We start from the raw sequence: 18,521 nt of genomic DNA on the forward strand, positions 1-18,521 counted from the left end.
CACTCAAGCACAAATGTCAATATTAATCTCCCACTGTTTTCTTTTTTTTTTCTTTTTCAGGGAGACTTTAGAAACCAAATAATAAAAAATAAATAGGCTTTCTATGGCCCACTGAGTGAGAGATGGCACACACAGGAGTCAGGAGTGGCACACAAGCAGAAAGGGCAATATTAATCTCCCACTGTTTTATTTTTTTTTTCTTTTTCAGGGAGACTTTAGAAACAAAATAATAAAAAATAAATAGGCTTTCTATGGCCCACTGAGTGAGAGATGGCACACACAGGAGACAGGAGTGGCACACAAGCAGAAAGGGCAATATTAATCTCCCACTGTTTTATTTTTTTTTTCTTTTTCAGGGAGACTTTAGAAACAAAATAATAAAAAATAAATAGGCTTTCTATGGCCCACTGAGTGAGAGATGGCACACACAGGAGTCAGGAGTGGCACACAAGCAGAAAGGGCAATATTAATCTCCCACTGATTGATGTAGTGATTTTTTTTCAGGTAGATTTTAGAACCCAAATCAAGCAAAAAAATAAATAGGCTTTCTATGGCCCACTGAGTGAGAGATGGCACACACAGGAGTCAGGAGTGGCACACAAGCAGAAAGGGCAATATTAATCTCCCACTGTTTTCTTTTTTTTTTCTTTTTCAGGGAGACTTTAGAAACAAAATAATAAAAAATAAATAGGCTTTCTATGGCCCACTGACTGAGAGATGGCACACACAGGAGTCAGGAGTGGCACACAAGCAGAAAGGGCAATATTAATCTCCCACTGATTGATGTAGTGATTTTTTTTCAGGTAGATTTTAGAACCCAAATCAAGCAAAAAAATTAATAGGCTTTCTATGGCCCACTGAATGAGAGATGGCACACACAGGGATGGCACTCTAGTAGAAATGCCAATCTTAATCTCCCACAAAAAAAAAAAAAAAAGAAACTGTCCTACAATTACTATCTCCCTGCAGTAATCTCAGCCAGGTATGGCAGGCAGCAATAAGGAGTGGACTGATGCACAAATTAAATAAAAAGTGTGGACAAACAAAAAAGATAGCTGTGCAGAAAGGAAGGAACAAGAGGATATGTGCTTTGAAAAAAGCAGTTGGTTTGCACAGTGGCGTACACACGGCAATACAGCTATCAGGGAGCCTTCTAGGGCAGCCCAATGAGCTACAGCGCTGAGAGAAAAAAAAAATGTAGCTTCCACTGTCCCTGCACACCGAAGGTGGTGTTGGACAGTGGAAATCGCTACAGCACAAGCGGTTTGGTGGTTAATGGACCCTGCCTAACGCTCTCCCTGCTTCTAATGAAGCGGCAGCAACCTCTCCCTAAGCTCAGAGCAGCAGCAGTGAGATGGCGGTCGGCGGGAACGCCCCTTTATAGCCCCTGTGACGCCGCAGACAGCAAGCCAATCACTGCAATGCCCTTCTCTAAGATAGTGGGGACCAGGACCTATGTCATCACGCTGCCCACACTCTGCGTTCACCTTCATTGGCTGAGAAATGGCGCTTTTCGCGTCATTGAAACGCGACTTTGGCGCGAAAGTCGCGTACCGCATGGCCGATGCAACGCTGGGATCGGCTCGGTTTCACGACTTTTGAAAATGAACGACCCGTTTCGCTCAACCCTACTGAGAGCATTCTATATATTATTTTCTACTGGCTAACATGGTACCAAACCACTTTTTTTTCGTTTAACTGAAGGGGTTAAATAGTTTACAACCGGGAGCGGTGCTAATGCTACCGCCCCAATTGTAAACCACTGTGTAATGAATGAAAAGCTGCCTTCGCAGCCTCCCCGCCTGACCAGACATGAACTCATTAGCGTGGGAAAGTTTCTGATCATTTTCCCATGCTGTCTAACGGATATGCACTGGTTTACTGTATGTAAACCATATGTCATATCCTGTCAGCTTCTGCAATGATTTGACAAAAGCCGACTATATATATATATATATATATAGACTGTATATATGTTTTCACAAATATTTGAGCCCATGGATCCATTATATGTCCATTTTGAAAGCCGGTGAGAAAATCTCGCCATACGGATGTCACACGGATGCTTAGATGCGAGAAAATCGCATCCTCACACTGCACACGGATGACATACGGATCACTGTTCAGGGAACATTTCTGCGATTCTCGTATTTGTAAAATGGACTGATTTTTTTATATGTTGTGTGTGACTCCAGCCTAAGACACAGCCTCATTTTCCATCCAATCACAATAATAACTCCACCACTAGAGTCTAGAATCTATTTAAGGCCAGGTTTTCCTCAACTCCGTTGTGGTGCAGTTTAGCAATGGCATAGTGTGATCTTTGGTTGGGTGATGTGTCACAGCCAACATTACCATTTAGCCTAAGACTTAAAGCATAACCGTCATTTTAATTTTTATTTCATAGAACAAGAGTAATCATAAAAATAATTAACTTTGTAATATATCTTATCAGAAAAATATTCCTTCTCTGCCAAAAATGATTCGCCATTATCAAAAATCTCAATTCTGAGGTAAAATTTGTATTCAGTGAAGACCGACTTTCCAATTACTGAGATAGGAGATGGCGGCTGCTACGTATATGAAGCGCCCCAGGGTCCTGGACGTTGCAGTAATATCATTCTCCTCTAGGGGGGAGTGATGTTACATCTGAAGGCAATAAAGGAGATCTCTTTACCAGGTATCACAAAACATACAACACACTTCATACTCCAGTCCACCAGGGGGAGCTATGCTCCTATTTATTAGGGCAGTCTTGACAATTAGGTAAAACTGGTGGTCTGGATAGAACATTAGGCAGATGCTGGCTGAGCTTCACTCAGGTAGTTGGTCCCTGACAGGGGCGGGATCCTGTCAGAGGCCTAGATAGAAGGCCACGGAGCTGCGCCTGCCCCACGTGCGGCAGCTGTTGTGAACTCTGTTCTCGAGCTCCCTCCTGTGGTCAGGAATGGTATTTCTGTGAGTTCTGTCCGTGGGTTCCCTCTGGTGGCTGAAAGTGGAGCTGCTGGTCTGGAGGTGGCTTCCTCAGCTGCATCGTTTAAGACTGGGCTGGTTCCTCTATTTAACTCTGCTCAGATCGTTACCTGATGCCAGTTGTCAATGTATATGTACTGGTTCAGATTTCACTTGGATCTCCTGATGACCTGTCTACTTCAGCAGAAGCTAAGTCCCTGTTAAGCTCATTTGTTGTTCATTTGTGTGCTGAATATATTTCTGAGTACCTGCTAAGTTTTGTCCAGCTGGCTATCATGATATTGTCTCGCTAGCTGGAAGCTCTGGGTTGCAGAGTGGCACCTACTGCGCCGTGAGTCGGCGCGGGGGGTTTCTTGCTCACTCTGCGTGGCTTTTTGTAGTTTTTTGTGCTGACCGCAAAGATCCCTTTATCTATCTTCTGTCTATTTAGTAAGTCGGGCCTCCTTTGCTGAAACCTGTCTCATTCCTGTGTTTGTGCCTTCCTCTTAACTCACAGTCAATATATGTGGGGGGCTGCTCTTTTCCTTTGGGGAATTTCTCTGAGGCAAGGTGAGGCTATATTTCTCTTTAGGTGTAGTTACCTCTCAGGCTGTGTAGAGTCGTCTAGGCAGAGTCAGGTACGATCCACGGCTAATTCTAGTGTGTGTGATAATAGATTAGGGCTGCGGTCAGCAGAGCTCCCACTTCCCAGAGCTCGCTCTATTTTGCAGTTTTGACTATCAGGTCATTCCCGGTGCTCCTAACCACCAGGTCCAGCCATAACAGGCAGCTTCCAGAAAGAGACACGAACAGAGAACTGTATTGTGGAGAGTGAGGAGAAGTCATAGCAAAAGGAGAGGAAACCAGAAGGAGTTCTGCCCTACACAGGCTGCCTCCTTCTGAGGCGCAGGATCTCGGTAGCCGGAACACCGAGGGAGCAATAGTCCTTTATGCCTCGCTCCAGAGACCGGCAGGACAGCTAATTTCACGTTACCTACCCGCCATATACCCAGGAGGCAAGGTGGCACCCACGAGAGGCTGGGGCGTGATAGAGTCTCTGTAAAAAGCCTCAGGCCACTGGTCATATGGGTTTGTCCTATCCATCCGGGGGACAGAGAGAGACACAACATCTAGAACATCTACTACAGTTGTGAGGACCTTATGAGAACCTCAGCAGTAAGGTACTACAACACCAAGGCGCTAGAGGAAGGCTACTGATTTCCACCTGGATAGGGGGACCATGGATTTGCCTTCAGACCGGCCGGACTCTGCTTGCTCTGTGATCTGGTGCTCTGGACTGTGGATGCTGAAGCCTTCAGTAAAAAGGTAAAGAGACTGCAACCTTGTGTCCTCGTTCTTCACTGCGCCTCTCACCATCCACCACCCACACACTGGGAAGCCCTGGGGACATACTTCACCTGTGGGAAGGTATACCATCTAGCTGCCATAACATCACCCCAGCGGACCCCTAAGCAGCGTCGGTCATCCTGACCGAATACCACAGGTGGCGTCACGAACATTTCCCCTTTAAAGACCTTTTCCTTATTACAACGGACCTCCCGAGGGCCACGGACCGGGTCAGCCACCATGACATCCCCCTTGAGAACCGAAGGGCCCGGTACCGAGTACCCCACAGCCCTTGGGAGCGCTCCATATACAATTCTATGTAGACAGAAAGAGGGAGGAGCTAGAGATAGAGCTCCTCCTCCTCTCCTTCCTATCTAGATAGCATCTCCTCAGTAGCAGCCGCAATCTTGTATTTCAGTAATGGGAAAGTATGCCTTCACTGAATATAGATTTTAACCTCAGAATTGAGAATTTTGATAATGACAAATCAATTTTGGCAGAGAAGGAAGCAATTTTTTCTTATAAGATATATTACAGAATGGCTTATTTTTATGAGTACTATTGATTTATTAAATACAAATTAACCCTTTACCACTTAGACAGGTAGTTACGTCTAAAGTGGCCTCCCACTGTTTGCTGCGGGCTCTGGTGATGAGCCCGCAAGCTTTTCCGGCATATCAGCTGATTTCGTCAGCTGACATGTGCCCGTAACAGCCACGGTTGGAATCGTGATCTACCAGCCATTGTTAACATGTTAAATGTCTCTGTCAATCTCTGACAGCGACATTTAACACGATGGAGCCAGTAGCACGTCACTAATTCCACCCGTGTCACATGACGACGGGTTGCCGCTGGTTTGGCATGACAACCAAGGGTCTGCAGGAGAAGCCTGTGGTTGTCATTTGCTGGATTGCTATGAGAGCCGCCCAGCAGTCGGTGCTCATATCAAGTGAGAATTTCTGCTACATAGAGCAGGGCTGCAGCACATGAAGACTGTTAAAGAAAGTAAAAAAAAAAAAGTTTTAAAAAATATTTAGAAAAAAAGAAAGTTTAAATCACCCCACATTCAAAATAAAACAATAAAAAAAATACACATACTGTATTTGGTATCACCGTTTTCAGATTCACCTAATCTATCAATATATAAAAATAATTAATCTGATCGGTAAATAATGTAACGAGAAAAAAATCAAAACGCCAGAATAAATTTTTTTGGTCGCCGCAACATTGCATAAAAATGTAATAACGGGCGATCAAAAGATCGTATCTGCATCAATAAAAACGTCAGCTCGGTGTACAAAAAATAAGCCTTCACCCAATCCCAGATCACGAAAAATGGAGATGCTATGGGTCTCAGAAAGTGGCGACTTTTTTTTTAGAAACTTTGTATTTTTTTTATTCACTACTATTTTACTGTTACTGTTGCTATTTTCCCTGCGGTCAATCAGCAGCCACTTCATTCTCTCCTCCTTCTGATGTAATTTACACCTAGAGGAAGTCAGCGCAGCTCTCTCACCTCTTCCGGATATCAATTACATTAGAAGTAGAGAAGAGTGACGTGGCCAATGATTGCCCACAGGGAACGCATGGCATAAGAATGTCACATGAGCCTCGGGAAAGCCAATGTCGACACCGCTGGAACAGCTGCGGCACTGGAGGTGAGTCTTATTATTTTATTGAAAGGTGAGAGGGATACAGAAGGGGTTGTCCAAGCAGTTACAACACAATTAATGTGCAATAAATTAATACAAGAAGTACAAAAATATCCCTAACATGCTGTAAGATAGAAAGACATGTAATAATGACAAGTCAGACAAACACTGTTATAATGCCTATTTGTATTAAGCCGGGGTCACACTTACCAGTACAATGTGAGAAGCTTTCACGAGTCTCTCACATCAATACCCGGCACTTGGGACTGGAGTGTGTGGCTGTATGTATTTCTATGCAGCTGAACGCTCCGGTCCCGAGTGCCAGCGGCAGTGCCGGGTATTGATGCCAGAGACCTGTGCGAGTTTCTCGCATTGCATTCGGAAGTGTGATCCCAGCTTTACACTGATGCTTTATCAGCGTTTTCTCTACAAACTTAGGTTTTTTTTCAGCGCCCCAGAGTCCTGGTCGTTGCAGTATTGTCGCTCCTCCACCAGGGGGAGTGATGGTATGTCTGATGGTACTAAAGGAGTTCACCTGACCAGGTATCACAGTCACACACTACACTTCACACTCCGGCCACCAGGGGGAGCAAAAGGTTCTATCTATTAGGCCACTCCTCACACTCGGGTAAAACTGGGGGTTGGATAGGAAGTTAGAGAGAAGCTACCTGGGTTTGACCCATAGAAGACCTGTCAGGCAGACAGAGAGAGAGAAGGAGGAACATCTGAGCTGCAGACAGAGGTCCCTGTCAGGGGTGGGATCCTGACAGAGACATAGCAAGAGACAGAACGTTACGGAGCTGCGCCTGCACCTCATTGCGGCAGCATCCTAAGAAAGGACAAGAAGCGAAGTATATTGTGGAGAAGTGAGAAACGAGATCACAGCATAAGGAGATAACACCGGGAGGAGTCCTGCCTTAAGATCGGCAACATCCTTCTGAGGCGCGTAGCTGGTGGCCGGAACACCGAGGAAGTAATTGGCTCTACGCATTACTTTGAAACACGGCAGGAAAGTTCAATTCCAAGTTGGCTGCCCGACCTTAATACCTAATGAAGACAACGGAGGCAAATTGTGGGAGAGGGGTGTCACTAGGGTCCCTATAAAGTAGCTCCAGGCCTACCCCGTCATACGGGTTGTCCTAGCCATACCATCTGGGGGACGGAGAGAGAACATCAGAAATATACACGAGAGTTGTGAGGACTATCCCGTGGTGCTCAGCAGGGAGGTACTACAACACACAGGCGCAAGTAGGAAGGCTACTGATTTCCACCTGCAAAGGGAACTCTGGATGTGCCTTCGGACCGGCCGGACTTGGCCTGCCCTGTGAACAGTGCTCTGGACTGCGGACGCTGAAGTCTTCAGTAAAAGGTAAAGAGACTGCAACCCTGTGTCCTTGTTATTCATCGCGCCTAACAACATCCACCATTACCACCTACTCATCAAGGGAAGCCCTGGGGACATACTTCACCTGTGGGAAGGTATACCATCTAGCTGCCATTCCATCACCCCAGCGGACCCCTAGCAGCGTCGGTCACCCTGACCGAACACCACAGGTGGTGTCACGAACACTTGACAAACTACACCTTTGATTGGGGCCCCTTAGCAGGGCCACGGACCGGGTCGGGCCACCGTGACATCCCCAGAACCGAGACAGAGGGACCCGGTACCGAGTACCCCACTGCCCTGCGCCTGGGGGCGATCCATTTATCATTGAGGTCAAAGTTTGACAGACTGTGAAACTCCTTGAAATGTCCATCGGTATTTTCATCAGTTCAGATCAAATGCATAGCAGTACCTATTTGTACCACAAGATGGTGCTACTCTGCAAAACATCCAACACACTACTACCTTGAGAAACCTTATGCTATACTTGAGTTTGAGATTTGCTGATGATGGATGTGCTAGGGAGAATACATTTAAATAGTCATTGTAATTTCATTAAACGTTCCACAAATCAATAGGCAAATATAAGAAACACACCATCCACTCTGAAAAACAGCTCCAGCACAGTGAGATCTCTGGTTAAATCTCCTTTTCCGTGCTGATACATTCACTTCTCTCTGTGTGCTACAGATCTCAGCATAAGTGAGTGCGCTATATGATTTGCCAGAAAACATTTGCATGGGATACCATATACAAAATTCTCGCACAAATGTGGACCAATGATTACAAACAATATTTGTTATTTTGCATACCCAAAATGTAATTTTCCTAACAAATTAATTCAAGCCTTGTTTCAAAAATGAATACGCCCCAATAAAAATCTTAGGCTACAAAGATCTATTTACCAGGAATTCAACCACAGGTAAATCTAATTCTTCATTTTACAGGTGTCCAGCAGACACTTGACTGTAAAAGGCCAGTAATTAACAAAGAAAATTCTGTCCCATTTCATGCTGTCTGCAATGGCACCGCATGGAAGAGAAGTGTCACAAGATCTAAAAAAGAAAATAATTTTTTGGGACAAGAAAAGTGAAGACTACAAGAAGATCAGCAGTTGTTTGTTTATCAGTCAGAATAGTGGAGCAAAAGTGATACTAAAATTAAACAAAAATGAAAATGTAACTATTTCACAGAGCAGTCCAGGCCCATCATGGACGTTAACACCTAAACAGAAGCATCTTTTGATCTGAATGGTTGGAAAAAAAAAAATCGACATGCAAGTTCAATGCAGTTAGCTAAAGAAGTAGAAAGATGAAATGGGGTGAGTGTTCCATGTGACACAATATGGCATGCATGGGTGTCATCCACGAAGAAGCCCACCTACAATTTGCCAGGACCCATACTGAAAAATATAAAGACTACAGGGATGCTAAACTCTGGAGTGATGAGACCAAGATAAATACTGTTTAACCCCTTAACAACCGCAGAAACGCCTTTTATCGGCGGCAGTTAAGGGTACTTATGCCACAGCACCACTTTTTAACAGCACTGAGGAATAAGGGTATAGCGTCCCACAGAGTCAGAATTTCTTCAGGGTCTCAGCTACCAGGGGAAGCTGAGACCCCAAGAAATATGATTTGGATGGGTTTTTACTACCCCGGTGTTGCTATCACCGTTACTAACGGTATAACAGCGACCGCAAACAGAAAAAAAAGTCTGTTTTTCCATTTAAGGGTATGTTTCTATGTGGCGTATTCCTAGTGCTTTGGATGCAGGAGACACCTGCCCCTTCCAATGCGCTACCGGCTTTTGTACGTGCGATGATTACATAGTTACATAGTTACATAGTTATTAAGGTTGAAGGAAGACTTTAAGTCCATCTAGTTCAACCCATAGCTTAACATGCCCTAACATGTTGATCCAGGGGAAGGCAAAAAAACCCCATGTGGTAAGAGTAAGCTCCACCATGGGGAAAAAAATTCCTTCCCGACCCCACATACGGCAATCAGACTAGTTCCCTGGATCAACGCCTTATCAAGGAATCTAGTATATATACCCTGTAACATTATACTTTCCCAGAAAGGTATCCAGTCCCCTCTTAAATTTAAGTAATGAATCACTCATTACAACATCATACGGCAGAGAGTTCCATAGTCTCGCTGCTCTTACAGTAAAGAATCCACGTCTGTTATTATGCTTAAATCTTCTTTCCTCCAGACGTAGAGGATGCCCCCTTGTCCCTGTCACCGGTCTATGATTAAAAAGATCATCAGAAAGGTCTTTGTACTGTCCCCTCATATATTTATACATTAACATAAGATCACCCCTTAGTCTTCGTTTTTCCAAACTAAATAGCCCCAAGTGTAATAACCTATCTTGGTATTGCAGACCCCCCAGTCCTCTAATAACCTTGGTCGCTCTTCTCTGCACCCGCTCTAGTTCAGCTGTGTCTTTCTTATACACCGGAGACCAGAACTGTGCACAGTATTCTAAGTGTGGTCGAACTAGTGACTTGTATAGAGGTAAAATTATGTTCTCCTCATGAGCATCTATGCCTCTTTTAATACATCCCATTATTTTATTTGCCTTTGTAGCAGCTGCCTGACACTGGCCACTGAATATGAGTTTGTCATCCACCCATACACCCAGGTCTTTTTCATTGACGGTTTTGCCCAGAGTTTTAGAATTAAGCACATAGTTATACATCTTATTACTTCTACCCAAGTGCATGACCTTACATTTATCCCCATTAAAGCTCATTTGCCATTTATCAGCCCAAGCTTCTAGTTTACATAAATCATCCTGTAATATAAAATTGTCCTCCCCTGTATTGATTACCCTGCAGACTTTAGTGTCATCTGCAAATATTGAAATTCTGCTCTCTATGCCCCTACAAGGTCATTAATAAATATGTTAAAAAGAAGAGGGCCCAATACTGACCCCTGTGGTACCCCACTACTAACTGCGACCCAGTCCGAGTGTGCTCCTTTAATAACCACCCTTTGTTTCCTATCCCTGAGCCAGCTCTCAACCCACTTGCACATATTTTCCCCTATCCCCATTATTCTCATTTTATGTATCAACCTTTTGTGTGGCACCGTATCAAAAGCTTTTGAAAAGTCCATATACACTACATCTGCTGGGTTCCCTTGGTCCAGTCCGGAACTTACCTCTTCATAGAAGCTGATCAAATTAGTCTGACATGATCGGTCCCTAGTAAACCCGTGCTGATACTGGGTCATGAGGTTATTCCTCCTCAGATACTCCAGTATAGCATCCCTTAGAATGCCCTCCAGGATTTTACCCACAGTAGAGGTTAAGCTTACTGGCCTATAATTTCCGAGTTCAGTTTTTGTCCCCTTTTTGAATATTGGCACCACATTTGCTTTACGCCAGTCCTGTGGTACAGACCCTGTTATTATGGACTCTTTAAAGATTAAAAATAATGGTCTATCAATGACTGTACTTAATTCCTGCAGTACTCGGGGGTGTATCCCATCCGGGCCCGGAGATTTGTCAATTTTTGTGATTTTTAGACGCCGCCGTACTTCCTGCTGGGTTAAGCAGGTAACATTTAATTGGGAATTTTTATCACTAGTCATATTGGCTGCCATGGGATTTTCTTTTGTAAATACTGATGAAAAAAAGTCATTTAGCATATTGGCTTTTTCCTCATCCTCATCCACCATTTCCCCCAGACTATTTTTAAGGGGGCCAACACTATCATTTTTTAGTTTCTTACTATTTATGTAGTTAAAGAATATTTTGGGATTATTTTTACTCTCTCTGGCAATGAGTCTCTCTGTCTCAATCTTTGCTGCCTTGATTTGCTTTTTACAGAATTATTTAATTTTTTGTATTTATTTAATGCCTCCTCACTACCTACTTCCTTTAGTTCTCTAAATGCTTTCTTTTTGTCACTTATTGCACCCCTTACAGCTTTATTTAGCCATATTGGTTTCCTCCTATTTCTAGTATGTTTATTCCCATACGGTATATACTGTGCACAGGTCCTATCCAGGATGCTAATAAACGTCTCCCATTTTCTTTTGTGTACTTTTATGTCTCAGGATATCGTCCCAGTTAATTGCACCAAGATCCTCTCTCATCTGTTGGAAATTTGCCCTCCTGAAGTTTAGTGTCCTTGTCACCCCTCTACTACACATCTTATTGAAGGATACATGAAAACTTATTATTTTGTGATCACTATTCCCCAAGTGACCCCCCAACCCTTATATTTGATATGCGATCTGGCCTGTTGGTTAATATTAGGTCTAGCAGTGCCCCCTTCTTGTTGGGTCCTGAACCAGTTGTGAAAGGTAATTGTCTCTCATAGTTGTCAAAAACCGATTACCTTTACTGGAACTGCAGGTTTCTGTTCCCCAATCTATTTCAGAGTAGTTGAAGTCCCCCATAATAATGACTTCTCCTTGAGTCGCAGCTTCATCTATTTGCTTTACGAGGATATTCTCCATTGCTTCCATTATTTTTGGAGATTTATAACAAACCCCTATCAGTAATTTATTATTTTTTCCCCCTCCCCTTATCTCCACCCACAGGGACTCTACATTTTCATTAGATTCACCTATATTATCACGTAGGATGGGTTTAAAGGTCGATTTTACATACAGACACACCCCACCCCCTCGCTTATCTGTACGGTCATTTCTGAAAAGGCTATAGCCCTGCAAGTTAACAGCCCAGTCATGGCTCTCATCCAGCCATGTTTCAGATATCCCCACCATATCATAATTATGTTCCAACAACATTAGTTCTAATTCGTCCATTTTGTTGGCGAGGCTTCTGGCATTAGTATACATGCACTTGATGTTCCTCTCTGTATGTGCATATACGCAGGTTTGCCACCTGCGTCTTTGTTCGCATGGTGGATATGGGATTTCATAAAATCCCATCCACTATGCTGTAACATCTGGACGGATTGGACACTGTGGCTGTACGCAGCATCCAATCTGCAGCAAATACGCCACTTGGAAACATACCCTAATTTCTCTCTCCTCTGATGTGATCGCACATCAGAGGAGAGAGAAATAAGGTCCACCGATCATCCCTCGGTACCTCCATTGACCCTGCAACCACCCCCCGTGAAGTCCCCAGGGCCACCGGCGTTGTCTTCCGAGAGAAAATGGCGAGCACATTCGCAGTGCGCCCGCTGAGATCTGCCAGCCGGCACCCAGCAGCGATAGGAAATTTTTCCTATTTGTTCATTTTGATCACTGTGATAGACCCTATTACAGTGATCAAAATTTAAAAATAGTAAATCAACCCCCCTTTATCACCCCCTTAGTTAGCTAAAAAATAATAAAATTAAAAAAATGTATTTATTTCCATTTTTCCATTAGGGTTAAAGTTGGGCTAAAGTGAGTTGAGCTAAAGTGGGTTGGGCTAAATTGAGTTGGGCTAAAGCAGTGTTTCCCAAACTCCAGTCCTCACGGACCCCACAGGTCATGTTTTCATTTCCATAGTGTTGCACAGGTGAGAGAATTCCTGAGGGCTTGATGAAACTTCCACCACCTGTGCAATACTAAGGAAATCCTGAGAACATGATCTGTGGGGTCTGTGAGGACTGGAGTTTGGGAAACACTGGTCTAAAGTTAGGGTTAGGGTTGGGCTAAAGTTAGGTTTAGAGTAGGGCTAATGTTAGGGTAAGGATTGGGCTAAATTTAGGGTTAGGGTTGGGCTAGGGTTAGGGTTGTGGTTATGGTTGAGATTACTGTTAGGGTTGGGATTAGGGTATAGTTTTGGGATTAGGGTTAGGGTTGGGGTTATGGTTGTGGTTGGGGTTATGGTTAGGGTTGGGATTACGGTTAGGGATGTGTTGGGGTTAGGTTTGGAGTTAGAATTGGGGGGTTTCCACTGTTTAGGTACATCAGGGGTCTCCAAACGTGACATGGCGCCACCATTGATTTCTGTCAATTTTACATTCAAAAAGTCAAACGGTGCTCCCTCCCTTCTGACCACTGCCATGGGCCCAAACAGTGGCTTTTTCCCACATACAGGGTATTGGTGTGCTCAGGAAAAATTGCACAACAAATTTTGTGGTCCATTTTCTCCTGATACCCTTGTGAAAATAATTAAAAAAAAAATGATTACAAAGTACATTTTTTGTGAAAAAAGTAAAATGTTCATTTTACTTTCCACATTGCTTTAGTTCTCGTGAAGCACCTGAAGGGTTAATAAACGTCTTGAATGTGGTTTTGCGCACCTTGAGGGGTGCAGTTTTTTAGAATGGTTTAACTTTTGGCCATTTTCTGTTATATTGACCCCCCCAAACTCACTTCAAATGTGAAGTGGGCCCTAATAAAATGGTTTTGTAAATTTTGTTGTAAAAATGAGAAATCGCTGGTCAATAGTGTTGAGCATTCCGATGCTGCAAGTATCGGGTATCGGCCGATACTTGCTGTATCGGAATTCCGATACCGGGATTCCGATACTCTTGTGGTATCGGGTATCGGGTATCGCAACAACATTAATGTTAAAATGTGTAAAAGAGAGAATTAAAATAAAAAATATCGCTATACTCACCTGTCCGACGCAGCCGGGACTTCAGCGAGGGAACCGGCAGCGTTGTTTGTTTAAAATTCGCGCTATTACTTGGTTACGTGAATTCCCGGCTTGTGATTGGTCAGGTCGGCCACGTTGCCGGGACGCGGACCAATCACAGCAAGCCGTGACGAAATTACGTCACGGCTTGCTGTGATTGGTCCGCGTCCCGGCAATATGGCCGCCCTGACCAATCACAAGCCGTGACGTCACGGGAGGCTGGACACGCGCCCATTTTAAAATGAGCGCGTCCAGCCTCCCGGCTTGTGATTGGTTGACCGCGGCGCAACCAATCACAAGCCGTGACGTCACGGGAGGCTGGACACGCGCCCATTTTAAAATGAGCGCGTCCAGCCTCCCGGCTTGTGATTGGTTGACCGCGGCGCAACCAATCACAAGCCGTGACGTCACGGGAGGCTGGACACGCGCCCATTTTAAAATGAGCGCGTCCAGCCTCCCGGCTTGTGATTGGTTGACCGCGGCGCAACCAATCACAAGCCGTGACGTCACGGGAGGCTGGACACGCGCCCATTTTAAAATGAGCGCGTGTCCAGCCTCCCGTGACGTCACGGCTTGTGATTGGTCAGGGCGGCCATATTGCCGGGACGCGGACCAATCACAGCAAGCCGTGACGTAATTTCGTCACGGCTTGCTGTGATTGGTCCGCGTCCCGGCAACATGGCCGACCTGACCAATCACAAGCCGGGAATTCACGTAACCAAGTAATAGCGCGAATTTTAAACAAACAACGCTGCCGGTTCCCTCGCTGAAGTCCCGGCTGCGTCGGAGAGGTGAGTATAGCGATATTTTTTATTTTAATTCTTTCTTTTACACATTTATATGGTTCCCAGGGCCTGAAGGAGAGTTTCCTCTCCTTCAGACCCTGGGAACCATCAGGAATACCGTCCGATACATGAGTCCCATTGACTTGTATTGGTATCGGGTATCGGTATCGGATTGGATCCGATATTTTGCCGGTATCGGCCGATACTTTCCGATACCGATACTTTCAAGTATCGGACGGTATCGCTCAACACTACTGGTCAACTTTTAACCCTTATAGCGTCCTAACAAAACAAATATGTTTCCAAAATTGTGCTGATGTAAAGTTTACATGTGGGAAATGTTATTTATTAACTATTTTGTGTGACACCACACTCTGATTTCAGGGTACAAAAATGAAAAAGTTTGAAAATTGCAAAATTTTCAACATTTTTTGCCAATTTTCCGTTTTATTCATAAATAAACGCAAGCTATATTGAAGAAATTTTACCACTAACATGAAGTACAATATGTCATGAAAAAACAGTCTCAGAATCAGTGGGATACGTTGAAGCGTTCCAGAGCTGTAACCTCATAAACTGACAGTGGTCAGATTTTAAAAAATTGGCTTGGTCATTAATTACCAAATTGGCTTTGTCACTAAGGGGTTAAACTGATGCCTTGAAAACTACATGGCATCTCAGAGATGAGGTGCATAAAGAAAACTGCATTGTGCCTACAGGGAAATATGGTGATGGTAGTGTTGGTATGTGTAGCGGCATGAGTGCCTCTTGGGTCGGGGAGCTACATTTAATTGATGGTTCCATGAATTCACAGATGCACTGCTCTATAGTTAAAGAGAAGATACTAGCTCCTCTCCATGCCCTTAGTAGATGTGCAGTTTTCCAACATGAAAATGATTGAAAACCCATATTCTAAGGCCTCTGTTGCATTTCTGAAGAAGAGCAGGGTGAAAGCTATACTTTTTATTCCTAAAGATAAATGTATTTAGTTATGATATTCTGTAAATAAGAAGCAACTTTGTAATATAAATCTTACTTTTTACTATTTGGATGACATTTTCTTACGATTCTTTTGCCAATCAGTATTGTTGTTACGTATGACTTTAAATACACTCCTCAACATTGAAATTGCATAACCAAAAAGAAAAAGTCATGGATTTATGAAAATCACAGGACAGATAGACACATTATTGAAATGCAAATTATGAAAAAATAGGAAACAATATTTTCAAAACATCTTGATTTACTCAGTATTGGGCACAAGAGCCACACCTAGGAATACCTGCACTTACTCACCTTGGCTACTATTAGTGAGGTTATTGATGGTTGTCTGAGGAATGTGTGGCACCCCAGGAGTTCGGGTACCACAGTAGTGCTGCCTTCCTTTCGGGGAGGGTAGTGCTATGCCTGGAGACAAGAGGGATCCTTTTGCCAGGTAATCTCACACACAACACCTTCTGACTCCAGGCCAGAGGGGGAGCTCTTAACCTGGTTTTAGGGCAGCTTCCCTGAATAAAGATCCTGGTCACATCATCCCTGCCATATACCTTGGGAGCCCTGGGGACCCCACTTCACCTGTGGGAAGCGTCACCATCCAGCCGCCATACCATCACCCCAGAGGACCCCTTTAAGCGGCGTCGGTCCCTACTGACCAAGAACCACAGGTGGAGTCCCGAAAATAGACTTTCACAATACCCCTAAAAAGACCGTTCCTCTTTAATTAAGTCCCAGGGCCACGGACCGGGTCGCAGCCACGGTGACATTCCCTTTAAGAGCAACCGGACCCGGTACCGAGTACCCCACTGCCCTGATGGAGTACTAAATGAACAAGGGTGCACAAATCATCAAGACCCATTGCTGGCAGCTGCCTTTGCAATTGCCGACCAATGATGTTGCAGATGTTCTTGATGGGAGACAAGTTTGGAGATATTGCAGGCCATGGTAGCACGTTTATGCCAAGCAGGATGCTTATCATAGCACAGACAACATGCAGTCTAGAATTTGTGTTGAAAAACATACATTTCTCCAAAGTGTCCCAGGAGCCACTTTTTAACACAACTATGCCAGGTCTCATGATGCGTGGTAGAACATTCATTCCTCAGACAACCATTAATAACCTCATTGATAGCCAGTTTATGAAAGTGCGTCTATTTCCACTGGTCGCGCTAATCATTTGCATATCAGTAACATATCAATCAATCCTGTGATTTCCATAACTTCATGACTTTACTTTCTTGGTGTTACAATTCCATTGTTGATGAGTGTAGAAGCTTCTAGTACATTCCTGCAGCATATCCTGAGCTTATTCTCTTGGTGATATACATGTTTTGCAGGGGGAGATTTGTCTTTGCACAAGCAGGATTTACGTTCAGAGGTCAATTTATGATGAATTTCTGCAGAGTTTTGTGGAAGCGACAAGAAAATGGAAGGTGTCTGTTCCCTCTGATCCCACAGCCAGTATGGGAGCTTTGATTAGTGAGGTGCATATAGCAAAGGTAAATGTTACTTTATAGTGCTTTTGATTTATGGAATATGAATGTGTTCTTTAGGTGTAATACATACATCGTTATAAGGCCATGTTCACACATTCAGTATTTGGTCAGTATTTTACCTCAGTATTTGTAAGGCAAAACCAGGAGTGGGTGAAAAATGCAGAAATGGTGACGCGTTTTTATTACCGTATATTTTTCCCCTGACTGTTCCACTTCTGTTTTTGGCTTACAAATACTGAAGTAAAATACGGTACTGGACGTGTGAAAGTGGCCTAATACTGTTATTTTATGTGGCGTTGCGGCTTTTGGTACTTTCAGGCACCAGGGATCAGATACAAATCTTGCATCTGCACCTTATATAGCTATTTCCCTAAATATTTGCCTGCATTAGGATCCATACTTCGTCCCCATCTTGTAAAGCTAAAGTCTGTACTACATGATCTTTCTCCAGGTGAGGAGCTATGTAAAGAAGGCTTTGGCAGAAGGAGCTACAGTTAACTGTGGGGAATGTGTGGATACCCTAAACATCCCACCAAATAACCAGGGTGGTTATTTTATGTTGCCTACGGTTATCACTGGATTGAAGGAAGAGTCCTGCTGCATGCAAGAAGAGATTTTTGGCCCTGTAACATGTGTGGTTCCATTTGATACAGAAGAGGAAGTGATTGAAAAAGCTAATGGTGTCAAATATGGCCTAGCTGCAACTATTTGGACAAGAGATGTAGGCCGCACTCACCGTGTTGCCAAGAGACTTCAGTCAGGTCTGGTATGGACCAACTGCTGGTTAGTGAGGGACCTTAATCTACCATTTGGTGGTATGAAGGCTTCAGGCCTGGGAAGAGAAGGGGCAAAGGATTCATATGAGTTTTTCACTGAAGTAAAAACTGTTACAATAAAACACTGATCTATCGATTTTACCTGTATCATATCAGACAAGAAATAAAAAGCTCAGAATAATTCAATTTACAAACTCTATTTTATTATTTATACAGATCAGCCACAACATCAAAACCAAACTTTTGTGTAGGTCCTTATTATACCACCAAAATATCTCTAAAACATTGAGGCATGGACTTCACAAGACCTATGCTGATATCCTTTGTTATCTGGCACCAAGACATGTGTCTGTATCGGGTACATGCCAAAGTACCATGCACATATCCATATCCACACGCAAAGTTTCCCAGAAAATTTTGCCTGGAGTATAGCAAACTTTCTTTTATATCATGTGCATTGCTGCACAGGTTAGAACCTCTACATATCCTCTGTCAGAGATTAGCAGTGGCTTTTTAGTGGTTAATCCCTTCATGACCTTGTGATTTTCCTTTTTCGCATGTTCATTTTTTCC

At 43.8% G+C, this 18,521-nt stretch overlaps 1 protein-coding gene across 1 annotated transcript in view; it reads left to right on the top strand.

Annotated features, from left to right (window-relative positions):
• Window positions 1–18,144, top strand: part of ALDH8A1 (aldehyde dehydrogenase 8 family member A1) — a 75,252-nt gene extending 57,108 nt beyond the window's left edge. The window contains exons 6-7 of the mRNA XM_077292820.1: window positions 17,015–17,176; window positions 17,625–18,144. Of these exons, the coding sequence (XP_077148935.1) occupies window positions 17,015–17,176; window positions 17,625–18,077 (615 nt within the window). The 3' untranslated portion in view covers window positions 18,078–18,144. The remainder of the gene's footprint in view (window positions 1–17,014; window positions 17,177–17,624) is intronic.
• The last annotated feature ends 377 nt before the right edge of the window (window positions 18,145–18,521 follow it).

This window comes from Ranitomeya variabilis, chromosome 2 (genome assembly GCF_051348905.1).
Source record: "Ranitomeya variabilis isolate aRanVar5 chromosome 2, aRanVar5.hap1, whole genome shotgun sequence".
Classification (NCBI taxonomy): domain Eukaryota; kingdom Metazoa; phylum Chordata; class Amphibia; order Anura; family Dendrobatidae; genus Ranitomeya; species Ranitomeya variabilis.